The 18,178-nt window shown below is 40.7% G+C and overlaps 2 protein-coding genes across 3 annotated transcripts in view; one reads left to right on the forward strand and one right to left on the reverse strand.

The window, feature by feature from the left end:
• LOC117375904 (transmembrane protein 132D) overlaps positions 1–1,823 on the forward strand; it is a 25,968-nt gene extending 24,145 nt beyond the window's left edge. Inside the window, exons 9-10 of one of the 2 annotated variants that reach the window (XM_055224088.1) lie at positions 98–839; positions 912–1,823. In XM_055224088.1, coding sequence (XP_055080063.1) covers positions 98–839; positions 912–1,360 — 1,191 coding nt within the window. In that variant the 3' untranslated portion in view covers positions 1,361–1,823. Of the gene's footprint in view, positions 1–97 lie in introns of both variants that reach the window. The other variant, XM_033972270.2, reaches the window with a different exon arrangement.
• On the reverse strand, positions 1,708–18,116 carry glt1d1 (glycosyltransferase 1 domain containing 1). The gene is made up of 12 exons (XM_033972271.2): positions 17,850–18,116; positions 17,350–17,501; positions 17,121–17,226; positions 15,817–15,868; positions 14,954–14,990; positions 14,595–14,651; positions 11,955–12,053; positions 11,553–11,602; positions 9,710–9,753; positions 8,884–9,004; positions 8,380–8,478; positions 1,708–2,444 (listed from the first exon to the last, which is right to left on the reverse strand). The coding sequence occupies exons 1-12, from the start codon at positions 17,915–17,917 to the stop codon at positions 2,298–2,300; spliced, it is 1,032 nt and encodes a 343-aa protein (XP_033828162.1). The 5' UTR covers positions 17,918–18,116; the 3' UTR covers positions 1,708–2,297.
• Positions 18,117–18,178: the final 62 nt, after the last annotated feature.

The raw sequence follows: 18,178 nt of genomic DNA on the forward strand, positions 1-18,178 counted from the left end.
TAAACTCTTCTATCCTAAACATACAAGTAATTTTTTTGTTCTGGATAAAAAAAAAAAAAAAAAAAAAAATCTTGCTAATGTTTTCTTTTTACCTCAGAAAGCTTTGGTCAATGCTTGGGTACAGTTCAGTGATGGCAACCAGACACCTCTAGACATTTATGACCCAGCCTTCTACCGGATGACAGTGACCTCACTGGATGAAGGGGTAGTGTCTGTGCCAGGGAGAGCCCCAGAGGTGGTTGCTGAAGGAGAGGGGGAGGGAGTCCTGGTCCGAGTGGAGATGTCAATCTGTGAAGCATGTCAGAAATCCAAACGCAAAAGTACTGTTGCTGTGGGCAACGGCAGCCTTAAGGTCAAGTTCACGGTCAACAGTCGTCGTCCAGATAACTCCAGCACAGACAGCAGAGGAGGCATCAGGAATGACTATGGAAGTGATGGTGTGGAAACAGATACAGGTGGGAGGTGGAAATCAAGCAGAGACCCAACATCCCGCTCAGATCGTACAGCGCAGAAAACCACAACTTTTGTCAAGTCGACAGAACGCACTTACATTACAAGTGGGACTCTTGGGGGAGTGGGTAAGACCAGCAACATTCGAACCTTTGGCAGTCCAACTAGTATGGTAAATATGAGTATGATGAACAGTCCCAGTGATTCAGGTAACATGATCGTTGAGGATATGGGCAGTGTAAGCTTAACCAGCACAGTGAAACCTCCGGGTAACCTGGTAAACTACAATAACTTCCCTAAAGTGGGCGTACCTGGACTAGACAGGGTGGAGGTGGAAATTGGTGGAGAAGAGTTATTGGCCAACCGGCCTCTCACTGACTTGGAGATTGGTATGTATGCTTTACTGGGTGTTTTTTGTTTGGCAATTTTAGTGTTTTTGGTCAACTGCATCTCTTACGTAGTTAAATTTCGACACAAGAAGCCTTCCTGTCACAACCTGGAGCCCACAGGACATAGACATGACTGGGTGTGGTTAGGCACTGATGCTGAGCTGGTGATGAGTGTCCCTGGCAGCCCTGTGCAGCAGGACTCCCAGACCACCACAGTCATAGACATAGTGCCCGAGAAGACCAGCACTCTGTCCCGAAGGCCCAGCTGCTTGGCCTCCGTCACTGACTCTCCCACTGGCTGTGCAGGCTCAGTCAGGGCCAGACCTATGCAACCTGAGTCCCTCCACTCTCCGACCAGTAAGAGGAAGAGAGTCCAGTTCACTACCTTCTCCACACTGGAGCGCCAGCACTCACATGTCTCAGCCCAGCTGAATGGAGAGGGGATCCAGTGGGTTGGGAAGGAGGACAGCTGTGAGGAAGAGCCCCAAGTGCCTAGCACAGAGCTAGGGGACCATTTATAATACAGGACCTGATCATGTACATTTACAGGCTTTGATCACCTCAATGCCTTTGTTTTATACTCTTAAAACCACCCACTCTTAACATGTACATGCTGTCCTTATGGAATGATGCTTCACATTTCATATCTAGATCTTTTACATACACTGTAAATTAATGTTAATAATGGGTGTGTGAAAAGTATGTTGTCCAAACAATCCCACCAAATAGAAGTACTGCATGCAAATATACAATCCACATTAAATAAACTAAATGAAACATTTAGTTTCATTTAGTTGAATATGACTGGACACTATCCCATTTCAAGTGGCTTTGGGTGATGAAAAAAGTGTTTTTGTACTTGTACTTGTCCAAGATATGTTTTTATTGATTTATGTTGAACAATTTTTATCATAAAAACACAGATGTATATTTTCCACTTTTAGTTTTGTTCACTGTCAATTAAAAAGGCACTTTATGAACAAACATTAGTGTACAGTAAAATATTTGTAAAGATCGGTCTACAGTACAGAGTAATATACATTCAAAGTTTATTTATAAACAGCACATCTCTAGCAATTGTCCAGCAGCCCATATACAATTATTTGCTTATTGTCTTCAACAGGCACAATTTTGCCCTGATTGATTGCCCTTTTTGTTTTGAGCTGTTCAGTTCCATTTTTCAAACAGAAAAATAAAAATAATGCCCAACGCTATACTGTATATTGTAAACTAAATAATTTTACTAAATATACTCTTAAAATCACCCCACTCTTAACATGTACCTTCTTAACACAACTTAAGACCTAGATTGCCACCGTTTGAAAAAAAAAAAAAAACTTATCTACTGACATTTTTTGCATATAAATAAATCATAAATAAACACTGGACAATGTATAACTTCTTTGGTTTAAGCTAATGTAAAACAGGTTATAACAGTATGTAAGACAGGAAAGGAACTTAGTGTAAAGTGGCCACTAATCTCTGATATGTCTCCCGCTCCTGTTTCACACTGTGGTGCTCTTCCACATAGACTTTCCCATTCCTCACCAGTCTCTCTCTCAGCTCAGGATCTGACAACAGCCTCTGAGATTGATCCACAAAATCCTGGCAGGAAAAATGCACAAAAACAGTCACAGTTGCTGCCAAATGCCACTACGAAATTACCATTGAAGTTGCCTTAAGATATATCTTTAAAGCATAAAAGACATTCAAATGTGCAAAACTGAATTCAGATAAAAGTTGTTACGGTGATTAGCAAATACTTCAGAAATGTGTGTACTTTGCCAAGGGACTGAGATATTTGTGGCTCAAAATCCAGATTTGGCAGTCTAATGGCCCTTTATAGTCTCGTAATAGCTGCCACCTCACAGAAGAGGAATACGTAAACTGACAGCTAGGTTTAAACAGTGTCACCCAACCAGATGTTCAGGGCACTCAGGGAGGACGCAACCTAGATTTAACCGTTCAAACACACACACATGCACGCACACACACGGTTGAAACCAGAAGTTTACATACTCTATAGAAAAAGACACATGCTGTGCTTTTTTTCTCACTGTTTGAGATGAAATCAGACTAAAGTCCTGTTTTATGTCAATTAGCATTACCAAAATTATTTCTGTTTGCTACATGCCAGAATAATGAGAGAAGGATTTTTTAGATTTTTTTAATTACTTTCTTCAAAGTTTAGATACATTCCATTAGTACCGGTATTTGGTACCGTTGCCTTTAAACTGTATGACTTGGGTGAAACATTTTGGATTTCCTTACACAAGCTTCTCACAATAGTTGGCAGGAATTTTGGCCCATTCCTCCCGACAGAACTGGTGTAACTCAGAAAAGTTTGTAGGCCTCCTTGCTCACAGATGCCTTTTCAGGTTTGTCCATAAATTAAATTTTCAATAGGATTGAGTTCAGGGCTTTGTGATGGCCACTCCAAAATATTGACTTTGTTATCCTGTTTGGTAGTAACCAGTTTGGTAGTATGTTTCGGGTCATTGTCCATTTGGAAGACACATTTGCGCCCACGCTTTAACTTCCTGGTTGATGTCTTCAGATGTTGCTCGAGTATTTCCACATAATGTTCTTTCCTCATCCTTCCATCTATTTTGTTAAGTGCACCAGTCCCTCCTGCCGCAAAACAACCTCACAACATGATGCTGCCATGCACTTATTTCACAGTTGGGATGGTGTTCTTAGGCTTGCAGCCTTCCCCCCTAAATGTAACGATGTCCATTATGGCCAAACAGTTCAATTTTACTTTTATCAGACCACAGGACATGTCTCAGTAAATTAAGGTCTTTGTCCCTGTGTGCATTTACAAACTAATCTGTTGTTGTTGTTATTTTTGTTTCTTTTGGATTAATGCCTTCTTCCGATTAATGCCTTCTTCCTGGCAGAGCGGCCCGTGTCGGTGCAGTACTCATTTCACTATGGATAACGACAGTTTACCAACTTCAGGCGGCATCTTCACAAGATCTTTTGATTTTGTTCTTGGGTTGATGTGTACATTTTGGACTAAAGCACATTCATCTCTGGGACACAGAACCTGTCCCCTTCCTGAGCGGTGTGATGGCTGGACATTCCCATGCTGTTTATACTTGTGTATAATTGTTGGATAAGATGAACGTGGCATTTTCAGGCATCTGGAAATTGTGCCCAAGGACGAACCAGAATTGTACAAGTTCATAATTCCCTCCCTGATATCTTGGCCAATTTCTTTTGACTTTTTGACTTGACCATGATGTTACACAAAGCAGCAGTGTGTTTCAGGTGTGTCTTCAAATACATCCGCAGGTGTGTCTCTAATTAACTCAAAATGGTGTCAATAAAATCAGAAGCTTTCAAAGACATGACATTAACATCTGGATTATACTAAATTGTTTAAATGCACCTCTATTGTCGATGCGGCTGCTCGTAGCTGTGGTCGTAAGGTCTGTGGTGCTTGTCGCGGCGGCAATCCCCAAACCCGGTGGTGGACACCGGAAGTAAGGGATGCCATCAAGCTGAAGAAGGAGTCCTATCGAGCCTTTTGGCCCGTGGGACTCCTGAGGCAGCTGATGAGTACCGGCGGGCCAAGCGTGCCGCGGCTCGGGCGGTCACAGAGGCAAAAACTCGGGGTTGGGAGGAGTTCGGGGAGGCCATGGAGGAGGACTATCGGACGGCCTCAAAGAGATTCTGGCAAACCGTCCGACGCCTCAGGAGGGGGAAGCAGTGCTTCACCAACACTGTTTACAGTGCGGGTGGAGAGCTGCTGACCTCGACTGGGGATGTTGTCGGGCGGTGGAAGGAATACTTTGAGGATCTCCTCAATCCCACTGTCACGTCTTCCGAGGAGGAAGCAGAAACTGAGGCGGACTCGTCCATCACCCTGGCTGAAGTCACTGAGGTGGTTGGCAAGCTCCTTGGTGGCAAGGCTCCGGGGGTGGACGAGATCCGTCCTGAGTACCTCAAGTCTCTGGATGTTGTGGGGCTGTCTTGGCTGACACGTCTCTGCAACATCGCGTGGCGGTCGGGGACAGTACCTGTGGAATGGCAGACCGGGGTGGTGGTCCCTCTGTATAAGAAGGGGGAGCAGAGGGTGTGTTCCAATTATAGGGGAATCACACTCCTCAGCCTTCCCGGTAAGGTCTATTCCAGGGTACTGGAGAGGAGAATCCGACTGATAGTCGAACCTCGGATTCAGGAGGAGCAGTGTGGTTTTCGTCCTGGTCGTGGAACACTGGACCAGCTCTATACTCTTCATCGGGTCCTCGAGGGTTCATGGGAGTATGCCCAACCAGTCCACATGTGTTTTGTGGATCTGGAGAAGGCATTCGACCGTGTCCCTCGTGGTGTCCTTTGGGGGGTGCTCCGGGAGAATGGGGTCCAGGGCTCTTTGCTAAGGGCTGTCCGGTCCCTGTATGACCGGAGCAGGAGCTGTGTTCGCATTGCCGGCAGTAAGTCAGACCTGTTCCCGGTGCATGTTGGACTCCGCCAGGGCTGCCCTTTGTCACCGGTTCTGTTCATTATATTTATGGACAGAATTTCTAGGCGCAGCCAGGGGCCGGAGGGGGCCTAGTTTGGGAACCACAGGATTTCATCTCTGCTGTTTGCAGACGATGTTGTCCTGATGGCTTCTTCGAGCCAGGACCTGCAGCAGGCACTGGGGCGGTTTGCAGCCGAGTGTGAAGCGGCTGGGATGAGAATCAGCTCCTCCAAATCCGAGGCCATGGTTCTCGACCGGAAAAAGGTGGTTTGCTCTCTCCGGGTGGGTGGTGAGTCTCTGCCCCAAGTGGAGGAGTTCAAGTATCTCGGGGTCTTGTTTACGAGTGAGGGAAGGATGGAGCGGGAGATTGACAGGTGGATCGGTGCAGCGTCTGCTGTGATGCGGTCGCTGTATCGGTCCGTTGTGGTAAAGAAGGAGCTGAGCCGGAAGGCGAAGCTCTTGATTTACCGGTCAATCTACGTTCCTACCCTCACCTATGGTCATGAGCTCTGGGTAATGACCGAAAGGACAAGATCGCGGATACAAGCGGCTGAAATGGGCTTCCTCCGCAGAGTGGCCGGGCGCACCCTTAGGGATAGGGTGAGGAGCTCGGTCACACGGGAGGAGCTCGGAGTAGAGCCGCTGCTCCTACACGTTGAGAGGAACCAGCTGAGGTGGCTCGGGCATCTGCTCAGGATGCCTCCTGGACGCCTCCCTAGGGAGGTGTTCTGGGCATGTCCCACCGGGAGGAGGCCCCGGGGAAGACCCAGGACACGCTGGAGGGACTATGTCTCTCGGCTGGCCTGGGAACGCCTTGGGGTTCCACCGGAGGAGCTGGAGGACGTGTCTGGGGTGAGGGAAGTCTGGGAGTCCCTGCTTAGACTGCTGCCCCCGCGACCCGGCCCCGGATAAGCGGAAGAAAATGGATGGATGGATGGATGGATGGATGTTTAAATGCATATTGATCTTACTGCATGTAAACTTCTGACTTTGAAGAAAGTAATGAAAAATTGTCTAAAAAATCCATCTCTAATTATTCTGGCATTTAGCAAATAGAAATATTATTTTGGTAATCCTAACTGACCTTAGATTTTGTGTCAAACTTTTCTGGACTGAGCTGTCTGAGGTTTTTCCTGGGATCTGCTGTAGTCACTCCTCCAGTTTGAGGGTCGCTGCTTTGAGTGCTCTGATGACCATGGGCATTGCTCTGATGCTGAAGGTCTGTTTCTGTGCAGCCAGAATGAGTCCTCAATGCTGTCCTTCAAACCAGTTCTCTCAAGTCTATGCTATGATTTCTTCATTATGTTCCAGTGGGCTGCATCCAGAGCCACCTCCAGCTCCTCTTCCTCTGCGCTCCACTGTCTGAGACATTTGCTAGGCACATCACGTTTGGGCCTTGTCCTTGATTTACTTATGGATCTTGGATGATTCATCCTGGACAGTGGCTCTCACACTCACTAGTCCTCGGCCTCCTTCTTTACGGCTCGCGTACAGTCTCTGGGTGCTGGATTTGGGATGGAACCCTCCATGCCTGGTCAGGAGCTTTCATGTTTTAACATCTGTAGTCTGTATCTCCTCCTTTGGCCAGCTTATGATTACTGCTGGGTATCTGATTACTGGCAGGGCATAGCTGTTTATTGCCCGGGTCTTGTTCTTGCCATTGAGTTGACTTCTTAGGACTTGCCTTACTCATTGTAGGTATTTGGCTGCTTTTCTTGTTGCCTCTTCAAGGTTGCCATTTGCTTGTTGGATTACCTTTGTTCTCTTTATTGACTACACTTCTAAAGCCTGAATGACATTTCAGTGTTTGTGCTGTAGATTCTGGTGGTGTGGATCAGGGAGTCAATGTCTCGCTCATTCGTAGTGTACAGTTTGATGTCACCCAGGTAGAGGAGGTGACTGATGGTGGCCCCATTCCTGAGTCAGTATCCATAGTCAGTGTTGTTGATGATTTGCCTGAGGGGTTTTAAGCCTATGCAAAACAGCAGTGGGGACAGTACATCTCCTTGGTATATGCCACATTTGACGATAACTTGTGCAAGTGGTTTGTCATTGGCCTAAAAGGTGGTTTTCCACAACCTCACTGAGTTTGTAATGAAGGCTGAAGTCCCGTTGATGCTGTACAGCTCTAGACTTTCAGTGATCCTTTTGTTTGGCATTAAGTTGTAGGCTTTCTTGTAATCAATCCAGGCAGGCACAGGTTAGTCTGACTGCTTCTGCAGTCACAGGCAACTGTCTGCTTTACCAGTAGCTGGTGTTTGGCTGCCCTGGTATCTATGCCAATGCCTTTATACATTTTCTTTAAATATTGGTCCATTTGTGAGAGTATGCCCTAAAAGCATACGTACTGTTGGTTTGCTGATAGTTTATGATCCTGCAGTACTTGACAGTCTCCAGTCCCCTTGACTCAAGTGATTATGTCTGTACCAAAGAGCTATGTCCTCTCCAGACATACTGTACAAGAGCCAGAAACTCTGCAACAGGATTAAGTGTCAACTCATGAGCAGCACACTTATAATCACTCCACTCACATCAAGTTATTCTGTTTTTCTCTAGCTACTTTGAGTACTAACCGCTCTTATATCTGAAACAAGTAGCATCTTGAGCACTTAGAAGTATACCGTAAGCTGTAAAGAACTAAACCAAACATTGACCTACTTGTGATTCAAAGAAACAAATGTCAGAGCACACTAGAACTTGTTGTCCAGTTCCAGTTCAGTGTTGCCATCTGCCCCAAACCCCACACACATAGACTGTACTTCACCTCCAGCACACATGACCCCCTGTGGAGAGGATGTCTGCTACTCCACAACATCATGCACTTGTAATTTTCATCATGCCATGACCTCACCTTTACATGGCCGGCTTAAAGGAATTATTTGTTTTGATTTTTTTAAACTTTATATAGCAAAAATCTGTAACACTTCCAAGAAAGATGAAACAATCTGAGACACTACACGCTACTGGTTAGCTAAGGTGACAGGCTGTCATCTGCCATATCCTCTCTAGTGTCAGTTTATGTCAGAGCTTAAAAGAGGGCTTATCACGCGTGACCTGGTTAGTGTGGTATACCTGAGGAGATGAGTACAGCAGACCGGTGATCTCATGCTCCACGATGGCTGTATTTCCCGGAATGTCCCGAACCACCACAGGGACTCCTAGGTGCATAGCCTGGTGGAGCACAAATATACTAAATATAGACCAGTCAACTTACAGTAGGTGATAATTATTTGTAGAATTAATAATTAATAACATGAGTAATTAATATTCTTTCAAATAAAAAGATACTAAATCACCTTATACAGGTTTCTCATTATAGTCACACATACAGCTGACTTACAGCATTCATGGGTTTTCAGCTTCCTGTGATATAGTTTATAGTATAGTTTCTTAATTTGAGTAATTTCCTCTTAATTAGGGAAATGACAGTAAAAAATGGGTAATAGCAAAGATAGCCAGGTAAATAGTTACAGGGTAAATAAAGATTTTTTTGGTTTGCAAGTTCCTCATTTATTATGATCAAATTCTGAAGTATAGATTTGTATCTTTAGAACTAAGAGACCAAAACATGTTTACCTCTAAGATGGCCGCAGACATGCCCTCTGAGATGGAGCTGTTAACCACAGCAAAACACTTCTTCATGGCAGCGTGTAGCTCCCGTTGGCTCCTCTCCTGGGCCATGTAGACCCCTGCTGTTCTGTGGCAGAGGCAAAACCCAGGTCCTATGTGGCTTAAGGCTCATGTAAGCGTGAATGATGGTTAGCAGCAGAGACAATCCTAGCGTATGAAACTGTGACCCTATATGTGACATGCATGGCTAGCTCAGGTAAAGACAGATCCTAAGGCCAATGTCCCGCTGCAGAGATTTGAGTCGTGGTCAGAGCCTGTGGTCAAAATCTGAAGGATTAGCCAAGACTTGAGAGTGGGAGGATGTGCTTCTGTTTTTTTTTTTTTGTTTTTTTTTTTATTTAAAACTTGGGTTGTAGATATAGTAGCACAGTATATTTACATTTCAAAACTGACAAAAAACATAATAAAAAATAATAATAATAATAATAATTGGCCAAGAATAGCAAACACATTTTGGAGGTTTTTATTGCACATAAAAAACATTTCTCCTTACTCAAAGCGGGATTGCATCTCCATAAAATTGACATGTAGTTGGCCTAAAGGAGACACTTCTCCTGCTATGTTTTCATGAAAAAGTTGTTCCTGTGCCTGTAATATTCCACAGTAGAATATTAATAAAACTTACAAAAGTATGATTTTAAGGTAATATTTGTATGGAATCAAGTGATGTTGCACCTCCAGAAAGTTACATTGTGCTACTTTTATTAAATTAGATTATTTTGACATAGTTATCTGTCTGAAATAAAATCTGCGCACAAAACACTACGCTTACCTTTGAATCACAGACTCAACTTCAGAGCTAAAAACAGGATCAATCTACAAAGACACAAGAAATTTAGTTAGCTCAGGGGGAATGTCTATGTTTATCAAATGAATCATGAACGATACAACACTGAAAACTGGAGAACTGTGAATAAAAATAAAAACAATTACATTTTTATCATGTGCAAATCATTCTGGGCAAATCCCCTATTTTCAGAGATTGGGGTCAGGGTGGGGTGTGTGGCCAATCCCATTAATTGCAATGTGGGATTTGTATGCATTAGCCTGCCCACAGAAAAGTCAAAGCATAGCAATTTAGGTCAAAGTTGCTGGCAAACAAGCTGCTACTTCTATGTTATTTCATAGCGTATTTTGTTAAATCAGCTTTGCAGCACGTGCATCACATGTTATCAAACAATCTTAACTATTTATGTCTGTAATGTGAGATTTAGTAAAAACCAGGAGGGGACAGCTTAGATCTAAGGGATGTTTTAATAAATGCAAATGATTTAAGCACAGATTATGAATGGTGCGGTGCATACAAGGAAAGAGATTACCACTAAAATCCACAATTATCTACTTGAAGAAAACACTGTCTCCCCAGCTCCTCTTTCCGTTGGTTGTGTGCCCTAAAAACGGCTTACTATTGTGACACAGTATATGGCACTGTAGTACAGATATATGTCTTTTTAAGCCTTGTTAAAGAGGTGCAAGATGAGTAACTTCTGTCAAACTGACCTGAATTTCCCTTTAATGACAGATGTTGTGTAGCCACAGCTCTCATTATTTGAATGAAGAGACAGCAGATTAACACTACGTCATCAGTGCATCAGCAACTAATGCTATTCTTATTTTTACAGTACAAGTAGTGTTTTGGTGACTTTGAATGTACAAGGCAGTGCATTAAGTTCTATTCAGTGTATTTATTTTTTTATAATAATTTTTCTGGCTCAAAGGACAAAACAAATGTAGTTTGAAAAATGGGAAGAGAGAAGGTAGACACATTTAGCAACTGGTCCAAGCCAGGAAGTGAACTTATGATGAACCAATACACCACCGGCAAGCAGTTAATTCCAATTTCGTCTCAAATCAACAAAGTAATGGGATATGCAAAAACAATACAAATCTGAATGAAGCACAAGCTCAATTCACGCCTCCCAAAGTGCAACTACAGTGAATATCTCCCGACCACTTCCTTTTAAATAATAAATAAAATGTATAATGGTTCACCGTGACCAACTTTTCAATAGACGTCTGATTCTGACATACAAATGTTCCCTACATCTCTGTCTGTCTACATCTTATGAAAGGAGGAACAAAGCAGAAAGCAGCAGTAACAGATTGTATAAGCCTCTAGGCATATCTAATTGAGGGCCTTTTGAATATAAATAAGACAGAACATACCTTTTTTCTAGAAATCACTGTTTAAAAGAAAGAACACAAGCTAAACTGTTGTACATTGCCATCAAAACCAATCAAGTCACAGGGAAAAGGAGACAGGGACAGAAGAAAATCAATGGCTGAGAAAATTAAGTGGAATAAAGTGTTGTAGCTACTGTTGCATATAATAAACAAACCTCACACCTTCCAACCACACCTTGCCTTTGTATGGTTGAAGTGCCAGTATTTACAGTGCTTCTGTTATTTCATACTGTTAAACTACTGGAAAACATTGTATAAAAAAAATTACAATTGAAATTTAAAAACAGAAAGCACAAAGAGAACAGAAGCTGTGCGCACAAGCAGTTGATTGTAAGTGAAACTAATCTTATAATTATGATGATTTGGGGTCACATACAATTTCAGGAATCATTTAACAATATCAAAACATAAATAAATAATTTACTACTGACCTTTGGCCCAATAATAATTAGGACATTCAGAGGATCCTGACAATGCCACTCTGCACAAAGAATAAAAAAAACACCATCAACAAAATGCAGTATTTTATACAGTTAAAGGCTTCGTAAATGTACGTGTAATGAAGTGAACTGTGAATATTAAGCAGGGAATATAGTCTAGTATTTTATAATTTATATATGACAATGATGGCTTAAGGGTAATGTGAAATTCAGAATCTCATATATATTACATATATTTTACACTTCCTCATTCATTTTCCATTGAATCCTATTGAAATCTAATTTATCATGCCAAGTAAATGAGGCTAGTACTTGCTGCTGTATAGTTCCCAAAGATGTGCATATTGACTGTGACTGTGACAGTGACTTTATTTTAGGTTAATAAAGACTTACCTGAGAAGACCCGGACCAGGTAGAGGGGGTCCTTGACTCTTCTCAGGCCACAGACCAAGAGGAAGACCCGTAGTTCATCCACATGCGCTGTGCTAACATCTGGAGCGCAGCCAGGCACACACAGACAGATTGTGTTACAATATCAAAACACTGCATAATGAACATCCCAAGTACATCAGCACATAATGAAAGCAATACATCACCCAAGGTCATGGAGAAAAACGTCTGCAGTGACTAATGTGCGCTCTGATCAGAGGTAGAGCACTCAGCAGGGAAATAGTCCCTCAAAAACACTGGAGCCAAATCAGTGTTTAATAGGGCACACAACAATGCATTTGGGTAACAATTTAGCCATAAAAACAATTAGCTTACCATCGTCCTGCTAATAATAATAATATAATAGCACTTTTATGGACTCATTTTAATTAAAAGCCAATATTACTTGATTAACCTTTCAAGATCAACAAACTTTTTCATAGATTCATTAGACATTGACAAACAAATTGAACAGAATGTCAATGGCTACTCCAAAGGACTTGACCCTCTAAAGGCTGAAGATAAAACTGAAATAAAGCAACATTAATATGACCACAGCGGAGAAAGTACACTTGCAATAGGGTTTATATATAGTATAGCAGAACATGAGCAAAACCTGTTGATTTGCCTTTCATTTGAGAAGGGCGCATAGAACAGCCCTCAAAGGTCCACTGAATGTTAGTATTCTGCACAAACAGCTCAAAATAATATACACAGATCACTTCTGGGCACACTACTGAAATAAAACCTTATAATTTTCACACATGTACACTGTAATTTGCTGTTGATTATAGTTTACGAGAATGTAGTTTTGAGAACTGATTACAAAAACAGCAGATTAAAAGGCATTGTTGTCCTTTATATAGTATTTATTTATAAAGTGCATGATTCTGTCAATGTCAGTGTTATCTGAGGTTAACACTGACATTGAGGTTATCTGAAAGTCTATTAAAATAGGGTCAAACTGGTGATCAGTACTACAATACTGTACATTAAGTATACAGTAGTGTATAAAGCAGTACAGATTGTTATTAGACATGAATTCTCAAATTATCTAGTTTTTTTTTCTAGTTCTACATACTTCTGCAACCCCGATTCAAAATACTGTTCATTTCAGACTAGTTTCGGTCTCAAAGCACAACTGGTCTCCTCCCTTTAACACAGTGGAGGTGTCCAGTAACATGGGTTTTGGGGCAGATATAATACTGTGGTGTGTGTTTTTACAGGCAAAAGGTACATGACACCTAAAGCACAGCAGAGACATGAATCCTCAGTCAGGCAGGAGGGGGCCTTTGCCTCTTTCATGTTCTACGATGTGAGTCCTTTAGTGTGGCACCTCAGCAGCAAGCCACACAGGAACACCACACAGCCCAAGCCTTCACACAACTTCAATAAGCTAGCCTGTGTACAATATAGGCTTTATTAATTATTCATATGAGTGACACAAAGTAGAAGAAAGGAAAGCTTGAGTAAATATGCCAGGGCTGTATGGAACATACACAATATATAAGTGCCAAGGAAGTGAATTTGGTTGTTTATATTAAATATATCTTATGCAGCACATTTCTAGTAAACACTACAATTTGGGGCATTCCGTCATCTGTCAGTCCACCTTTGGTGGTCTTAAAAACTTCTAGAGACACCACTGAGGAATTGCCACAAACCAATTTTGTTGACTGTGCTTTGACATATTAATATATTTGGCTTATTATCAGATTCACAGCACTCCCTTGCAATAGTACACAAAATACAATAGATTAATAATTAAATAATTAGTGCACACTAGAGAGTGACAAGCCTCTCAACATTTTAACTAACTAACTTTGGCAATACCTATTCAGTGGATTATGTGATTTTAAATATAAAACAATTACATTTCACAAAAAACAATAATAACCTTGATTTCAAAAGAAAAGCCAAAGTTTCAGTGTTCAGCATAAAGTGTGACTGTGGCCAATTAGTAATTCTGGGACCGGTCGTGGAGCACAGTGACAAATGGCCTAGGACTCAAGAGCTATTAATCAAGTGCTCCTCTCTGAACTCAACAGTCGTGTCTATGAGCACTAATGCCCAGGGATGGACATGACTGTGCAATGTCCAATTTGAAACCAGGCCCATTGTTGCAGAGAATGGAATAGTGTACCTATCCAGTACTATTCAAATGGGGTTTGGGACATCTGCAGGAAGAAGGAAACACAAGATACATAGCACTGCTGCAAACATTGGCCTCCCCGACCCTCACATCGACAAATATAATGTGTGGAATACATTTATTCTCTGGCTGGTAGTTTCCAGGTGGGGTTGCATGAATATGTTGTAAGCCCAGTGGTTCTGCAGCCTATTCAGCCAATGATTAATGGGACCAAAAAGAACACAAAACTGAAAAGTAAAAAAATTCAATTTGTAACCTAGCAGCACAATGAATAAAATTGTATTCTTTACTGTTAATACAAATGTATGAACCACATTCTAAATTTAGACGTAGATTATTCAAAGAACACACATTTATTTCTTGTATGTACCAACCAAACTAGCAAACATGGGTCATGGTGTATGAGCTCTAAAGGGAAAATTCTGTCCTAACAATAGGTAATAAGAGCATACCTGTGCACCTTAAGAATTCTGTCCAGCAGAATGTTTGAGCAATGGCCGTCTGTATGCCTAAGAAAACAAACATACAGTACATATACCAGTTTTACATATTTACTGTGGTCCTAATGTGTTGTACTATTTAGCGAAGTAAGTATTAGTAAGCCATAGCTAAACAGGTTAGAGAGTGTGTGGGGAAGCTATTTTCTAAATAATGTTATTGGTGGGAAACAAGTACAACATACTATTGTGGCCAACAGCAAGAGCACATTCACAGTACAGTAGATAATAGGGAAAAATGTCATATTTGATTAATGTAGCGCACATTGGTAAGTCAGAGATGCACAATAACAGGCTCCTCTGACCGAGCTTACCTTGGGGTTGAACATAAACTTTACCCCTCTGGGAAAACTGCGGAGGAGAAAAAGTGTAAAATGCAACTTTATGTCAATTTAATAGACTTTTTCTTAAATAAAGAGCTAATTGTAACTAAAATTAATAAACAACGCTATAGTTCAAATTCTAAAATAGAAACAAAATGGAATGATTTGACTATTTTATTTTTTACTTTTATTTTTTACTTTCATAATCCAAGAATCTGTTTATATTGTAGCATTTTGCAATATAAACATTTTGCAAATTCACTAATTGCATTTCGAGATCTGTTAATAACTAGTGCTAGTTGTTACCACTAATGTAATTTTAACCTTCACGTACTATTTAAAAGAGACCTGGAAATTTGGTTGAAGTAAGAGTGTGACAGAATAAATCAGTGGAGACAGAGAGGAAATTGACTGGTTGTTATCACACTAGACCCATCCCGTTTGTGTGTTTTCACTGCTAATAAAACCCACTGCAGTATCTCTGCCCTGGCCTGCCCCGCTGTCAGATCAAAATGGCACAGATAAAGTAAGCTAGGTCCATGGGTAGCCGCCTGTGCAAATCTAATCTAAAAGAAAAAAAAAATTGTAATATTGTTTTAACACTGAACTATTAGAGGACAGGGCAGGATATTGTGTTTGTATAGTAAATGCTCTTCTTTCATATTTATAGATGTTGTCATTGCTGCACACAGCAGCTCTAAAACAGGAGCCAAATCAGTTTATGATGGTTTATGGTCAGCAATCCTGAGGATTTTTATTGGCTAAACAGAAATGTTTGGTAATAAACAACTACAATGTGAACAAAAAAAATATAAAGCAGAAAGTGTGAAAAAAGCACCGATAAACAGACCCACCAAGAATAATCCAGATGTTTCTCTCATCTTCTCAGTAAAGGCAACAGCAAACCTCAAAAAATAAAGAATCATTTAAGGGAACATTACTTCTAAAAAGATTCCTTTGCTAAACATTACTGAATCTAAAAATAATATGTACCAATCTATTTGACATTAATAACAGTTGCTTTTAAAGAAGACATATTATGCGTAGAGATCATTATTTTACATTTGTTGTGTTGTTGTAAACCACAACATTGTTCTAAAACCTCTAATTAACAGAAATGGGTCCATTTGCTTCCCATTCAAATAACAAAGCAGCAGAGGCCCTGGCTCTTCATGGTGGAATTTCATCATATTCCATATACTCAGAGTCTATATTTTATATAATGTCCCTTGTACTGATATGCAAGTACAAGGGTGTGTGTGGAGTAGGTGAAAACAAAAGCATGAAATGCAGGACAATGGAGGATGAACCATGAGACATGGTATACCATAGTTACAAGCTCATATAAATCAAGTTTGCTTGATATGTCTCCTTTCTCCATTCAGGGATAACATATAAGCTTCAAGTAAATGCTAAATGATATTGTTTCATACACCTTACAGGCAAAAACAAAGAAATTTTCAGCATTTACTAATAGCTAAACACAAGCATTAGCCGCAAATATTGGCACAGAGCAGTGAGAAGAAATGTAATTTAAAACGAAGAAGGTATATTGGTGTCTGTGCATTGTTGGCTAAGATGTTGCTTAGCCTATATGATCAAGATATTAAGTAAGAGAGCCGAGCTAGCAGGTGGTGCTTCAATTTCAGTGGTTTGCAAAGACTAAACCCTGAATCTGTCCACCTCATGCAGTGAGCAATTATTCGTTCCTGCAGGACTGTTGATAGTTCCACTCAGTGCTAGTGTACACTTCATTACACTAGTATTACAAAATGCAGGGAAGTCTAGCACAGTGCAGGACATAATACAATACTGAGATTTTTTACATTTTTATTGCTATGATAAATAAATACATTCTACCTAGCAACCATTGTCTTGCATTTGCCCATATTCATAATGTTTAACTCTGTATTTGAGAGATTATAAACTTGAGGTAAAGCAGGTCTGAAATACATTTAAATAGGTTTCGTGCTGGTAGATTTTATAATATATGTTATTCTGATCACACAACTGGAATGAATATATTGAACTCTCTAAATTACATTTTTTACAGTTATTTATCTTTCAAAATTAAACTTTTGGTGCAATCAATCAATCAATAAATAAATAAATAAAATCTACCCATAATTCTTGAATTGGTTAAGTCTTTCTTTATTACCTGGCTTTTTGTAGCACCTGCTCCATTATCAAACGCTTCTGTTCGACTTTGACGTCTTCGTTTATGTCAGTTCCTCCAAAGATAACACCAAAAGGTACTTGGATATCTATTGTAAAGGTTAGAAATAACACGTAAAGGTCATGGTATTCCTTGAACAAGCGGCGGAACCACATATCACTGACAGCAAGATGATAAAAATATAGTATTACTATTGGTTCAGAAGATTTACCTAAGAGCAGTCGCCCAGCTTTAAATAGATGAATTGCTAGTGCACCGTCAAAGAGGGGATCCTGGGACAGTAGCTGTGCCACCTCAGCAGAAGACTGAAACTGTGCTGCATCTCTGAGCTCACAGGTGTGTCCCACACTTTCAATGTAATCCCTACACAGTGAAAGATGTCAGTATAATTTTCACTACTGAACCAATGCGGTACTGTACTTAAATGAGTCAGAGTTCCAAATAACATTATTTAACATTTACCATACATACATCATTTTAAATTATAAGGCAATGTAAATCTTCAAGTATTGATTTAAGCCTGTAGATTATAGACTATAGATAGCCTAGGCCTAATGAGATACACATTCTAGTATCTCAATATTTAGACTTCTACAGTTATTTTATTAACAAAATAGCCTGTAGATTATTCTATTTGAGAGTCAGTTAAATAAGAAATCCTGTTGAATTAAAAAAACAAAACAAAAAACAAACAAACAAACAAAACATTACCTTATGCGCTCAGCTGTTGTGTTGTTTCCAGTTTTGGGACTGAGGCAAGCTATAAACAGAATTTTCATGTCGATTTTGACATAGGCCTCATATGTAGGTTTGCTAGCTGCAACTAACTTATGAGTTAAGAGAAAGGTTGCCACATAAACGCCACTCGCTTAGGTAAACTAATATACATTTCCTGAACCTAACACGCAGCACTCATGTAAGGAGGCCACGGGGGTAGCACATTGCTACTCCACGTTGAAATGTTTACAAGTCCGCCCCTTATTTCATCCCCTGGAAACACACACACAAGGTCCAATAGAATATTTATTGATGTGTTATAC

The sequence above is a fragment of the Periophthalmus magnuspinnatus genome, chromosome 9 (genome assembly GCF_009829125.3).
Source record: "Periophthalmus magnuspinnatus isolate fPerMag1 chromosome 9, fPerMag1.2.pri, whole genome shotgun sequence".
NCBI classification, from domain to species: Eukaryota; Metazoa; Chordata; class Actinopteri; order Gobiiformes; family Gobiidae; genus Periophthalmus; species Periophthalmus magnuspinnatus.

What these genes read in the sequence shown, in the direction of transcription:
- glt1d1 (XM_033972271.2), bottom strand. Translation starts at nt 17,917, where the DNA reads ATGAAAATTCTGTTTATAGCTTGCCTCAGTCCCAAAACTGGAAACAAC. An exon ending in AAACATCTGGATTATTCTTG is followed by an intron (nt 14,991 to 15,816) that starts GTGGGTCTGTTT and finishes TCTCCTCCGCAG; the next exon opens with TTTTCCCAGAGGGGTAAAGT. An exon ending in CCTGGTCCGGGTCTTCTCAG is followed by an intron (nt 11,603 to 11,954) that starts GTAAGTCTTTAT and finishes TTCTTTGTGCAG; the next exon opens with AGTGGCATTGTCAGGATCCT.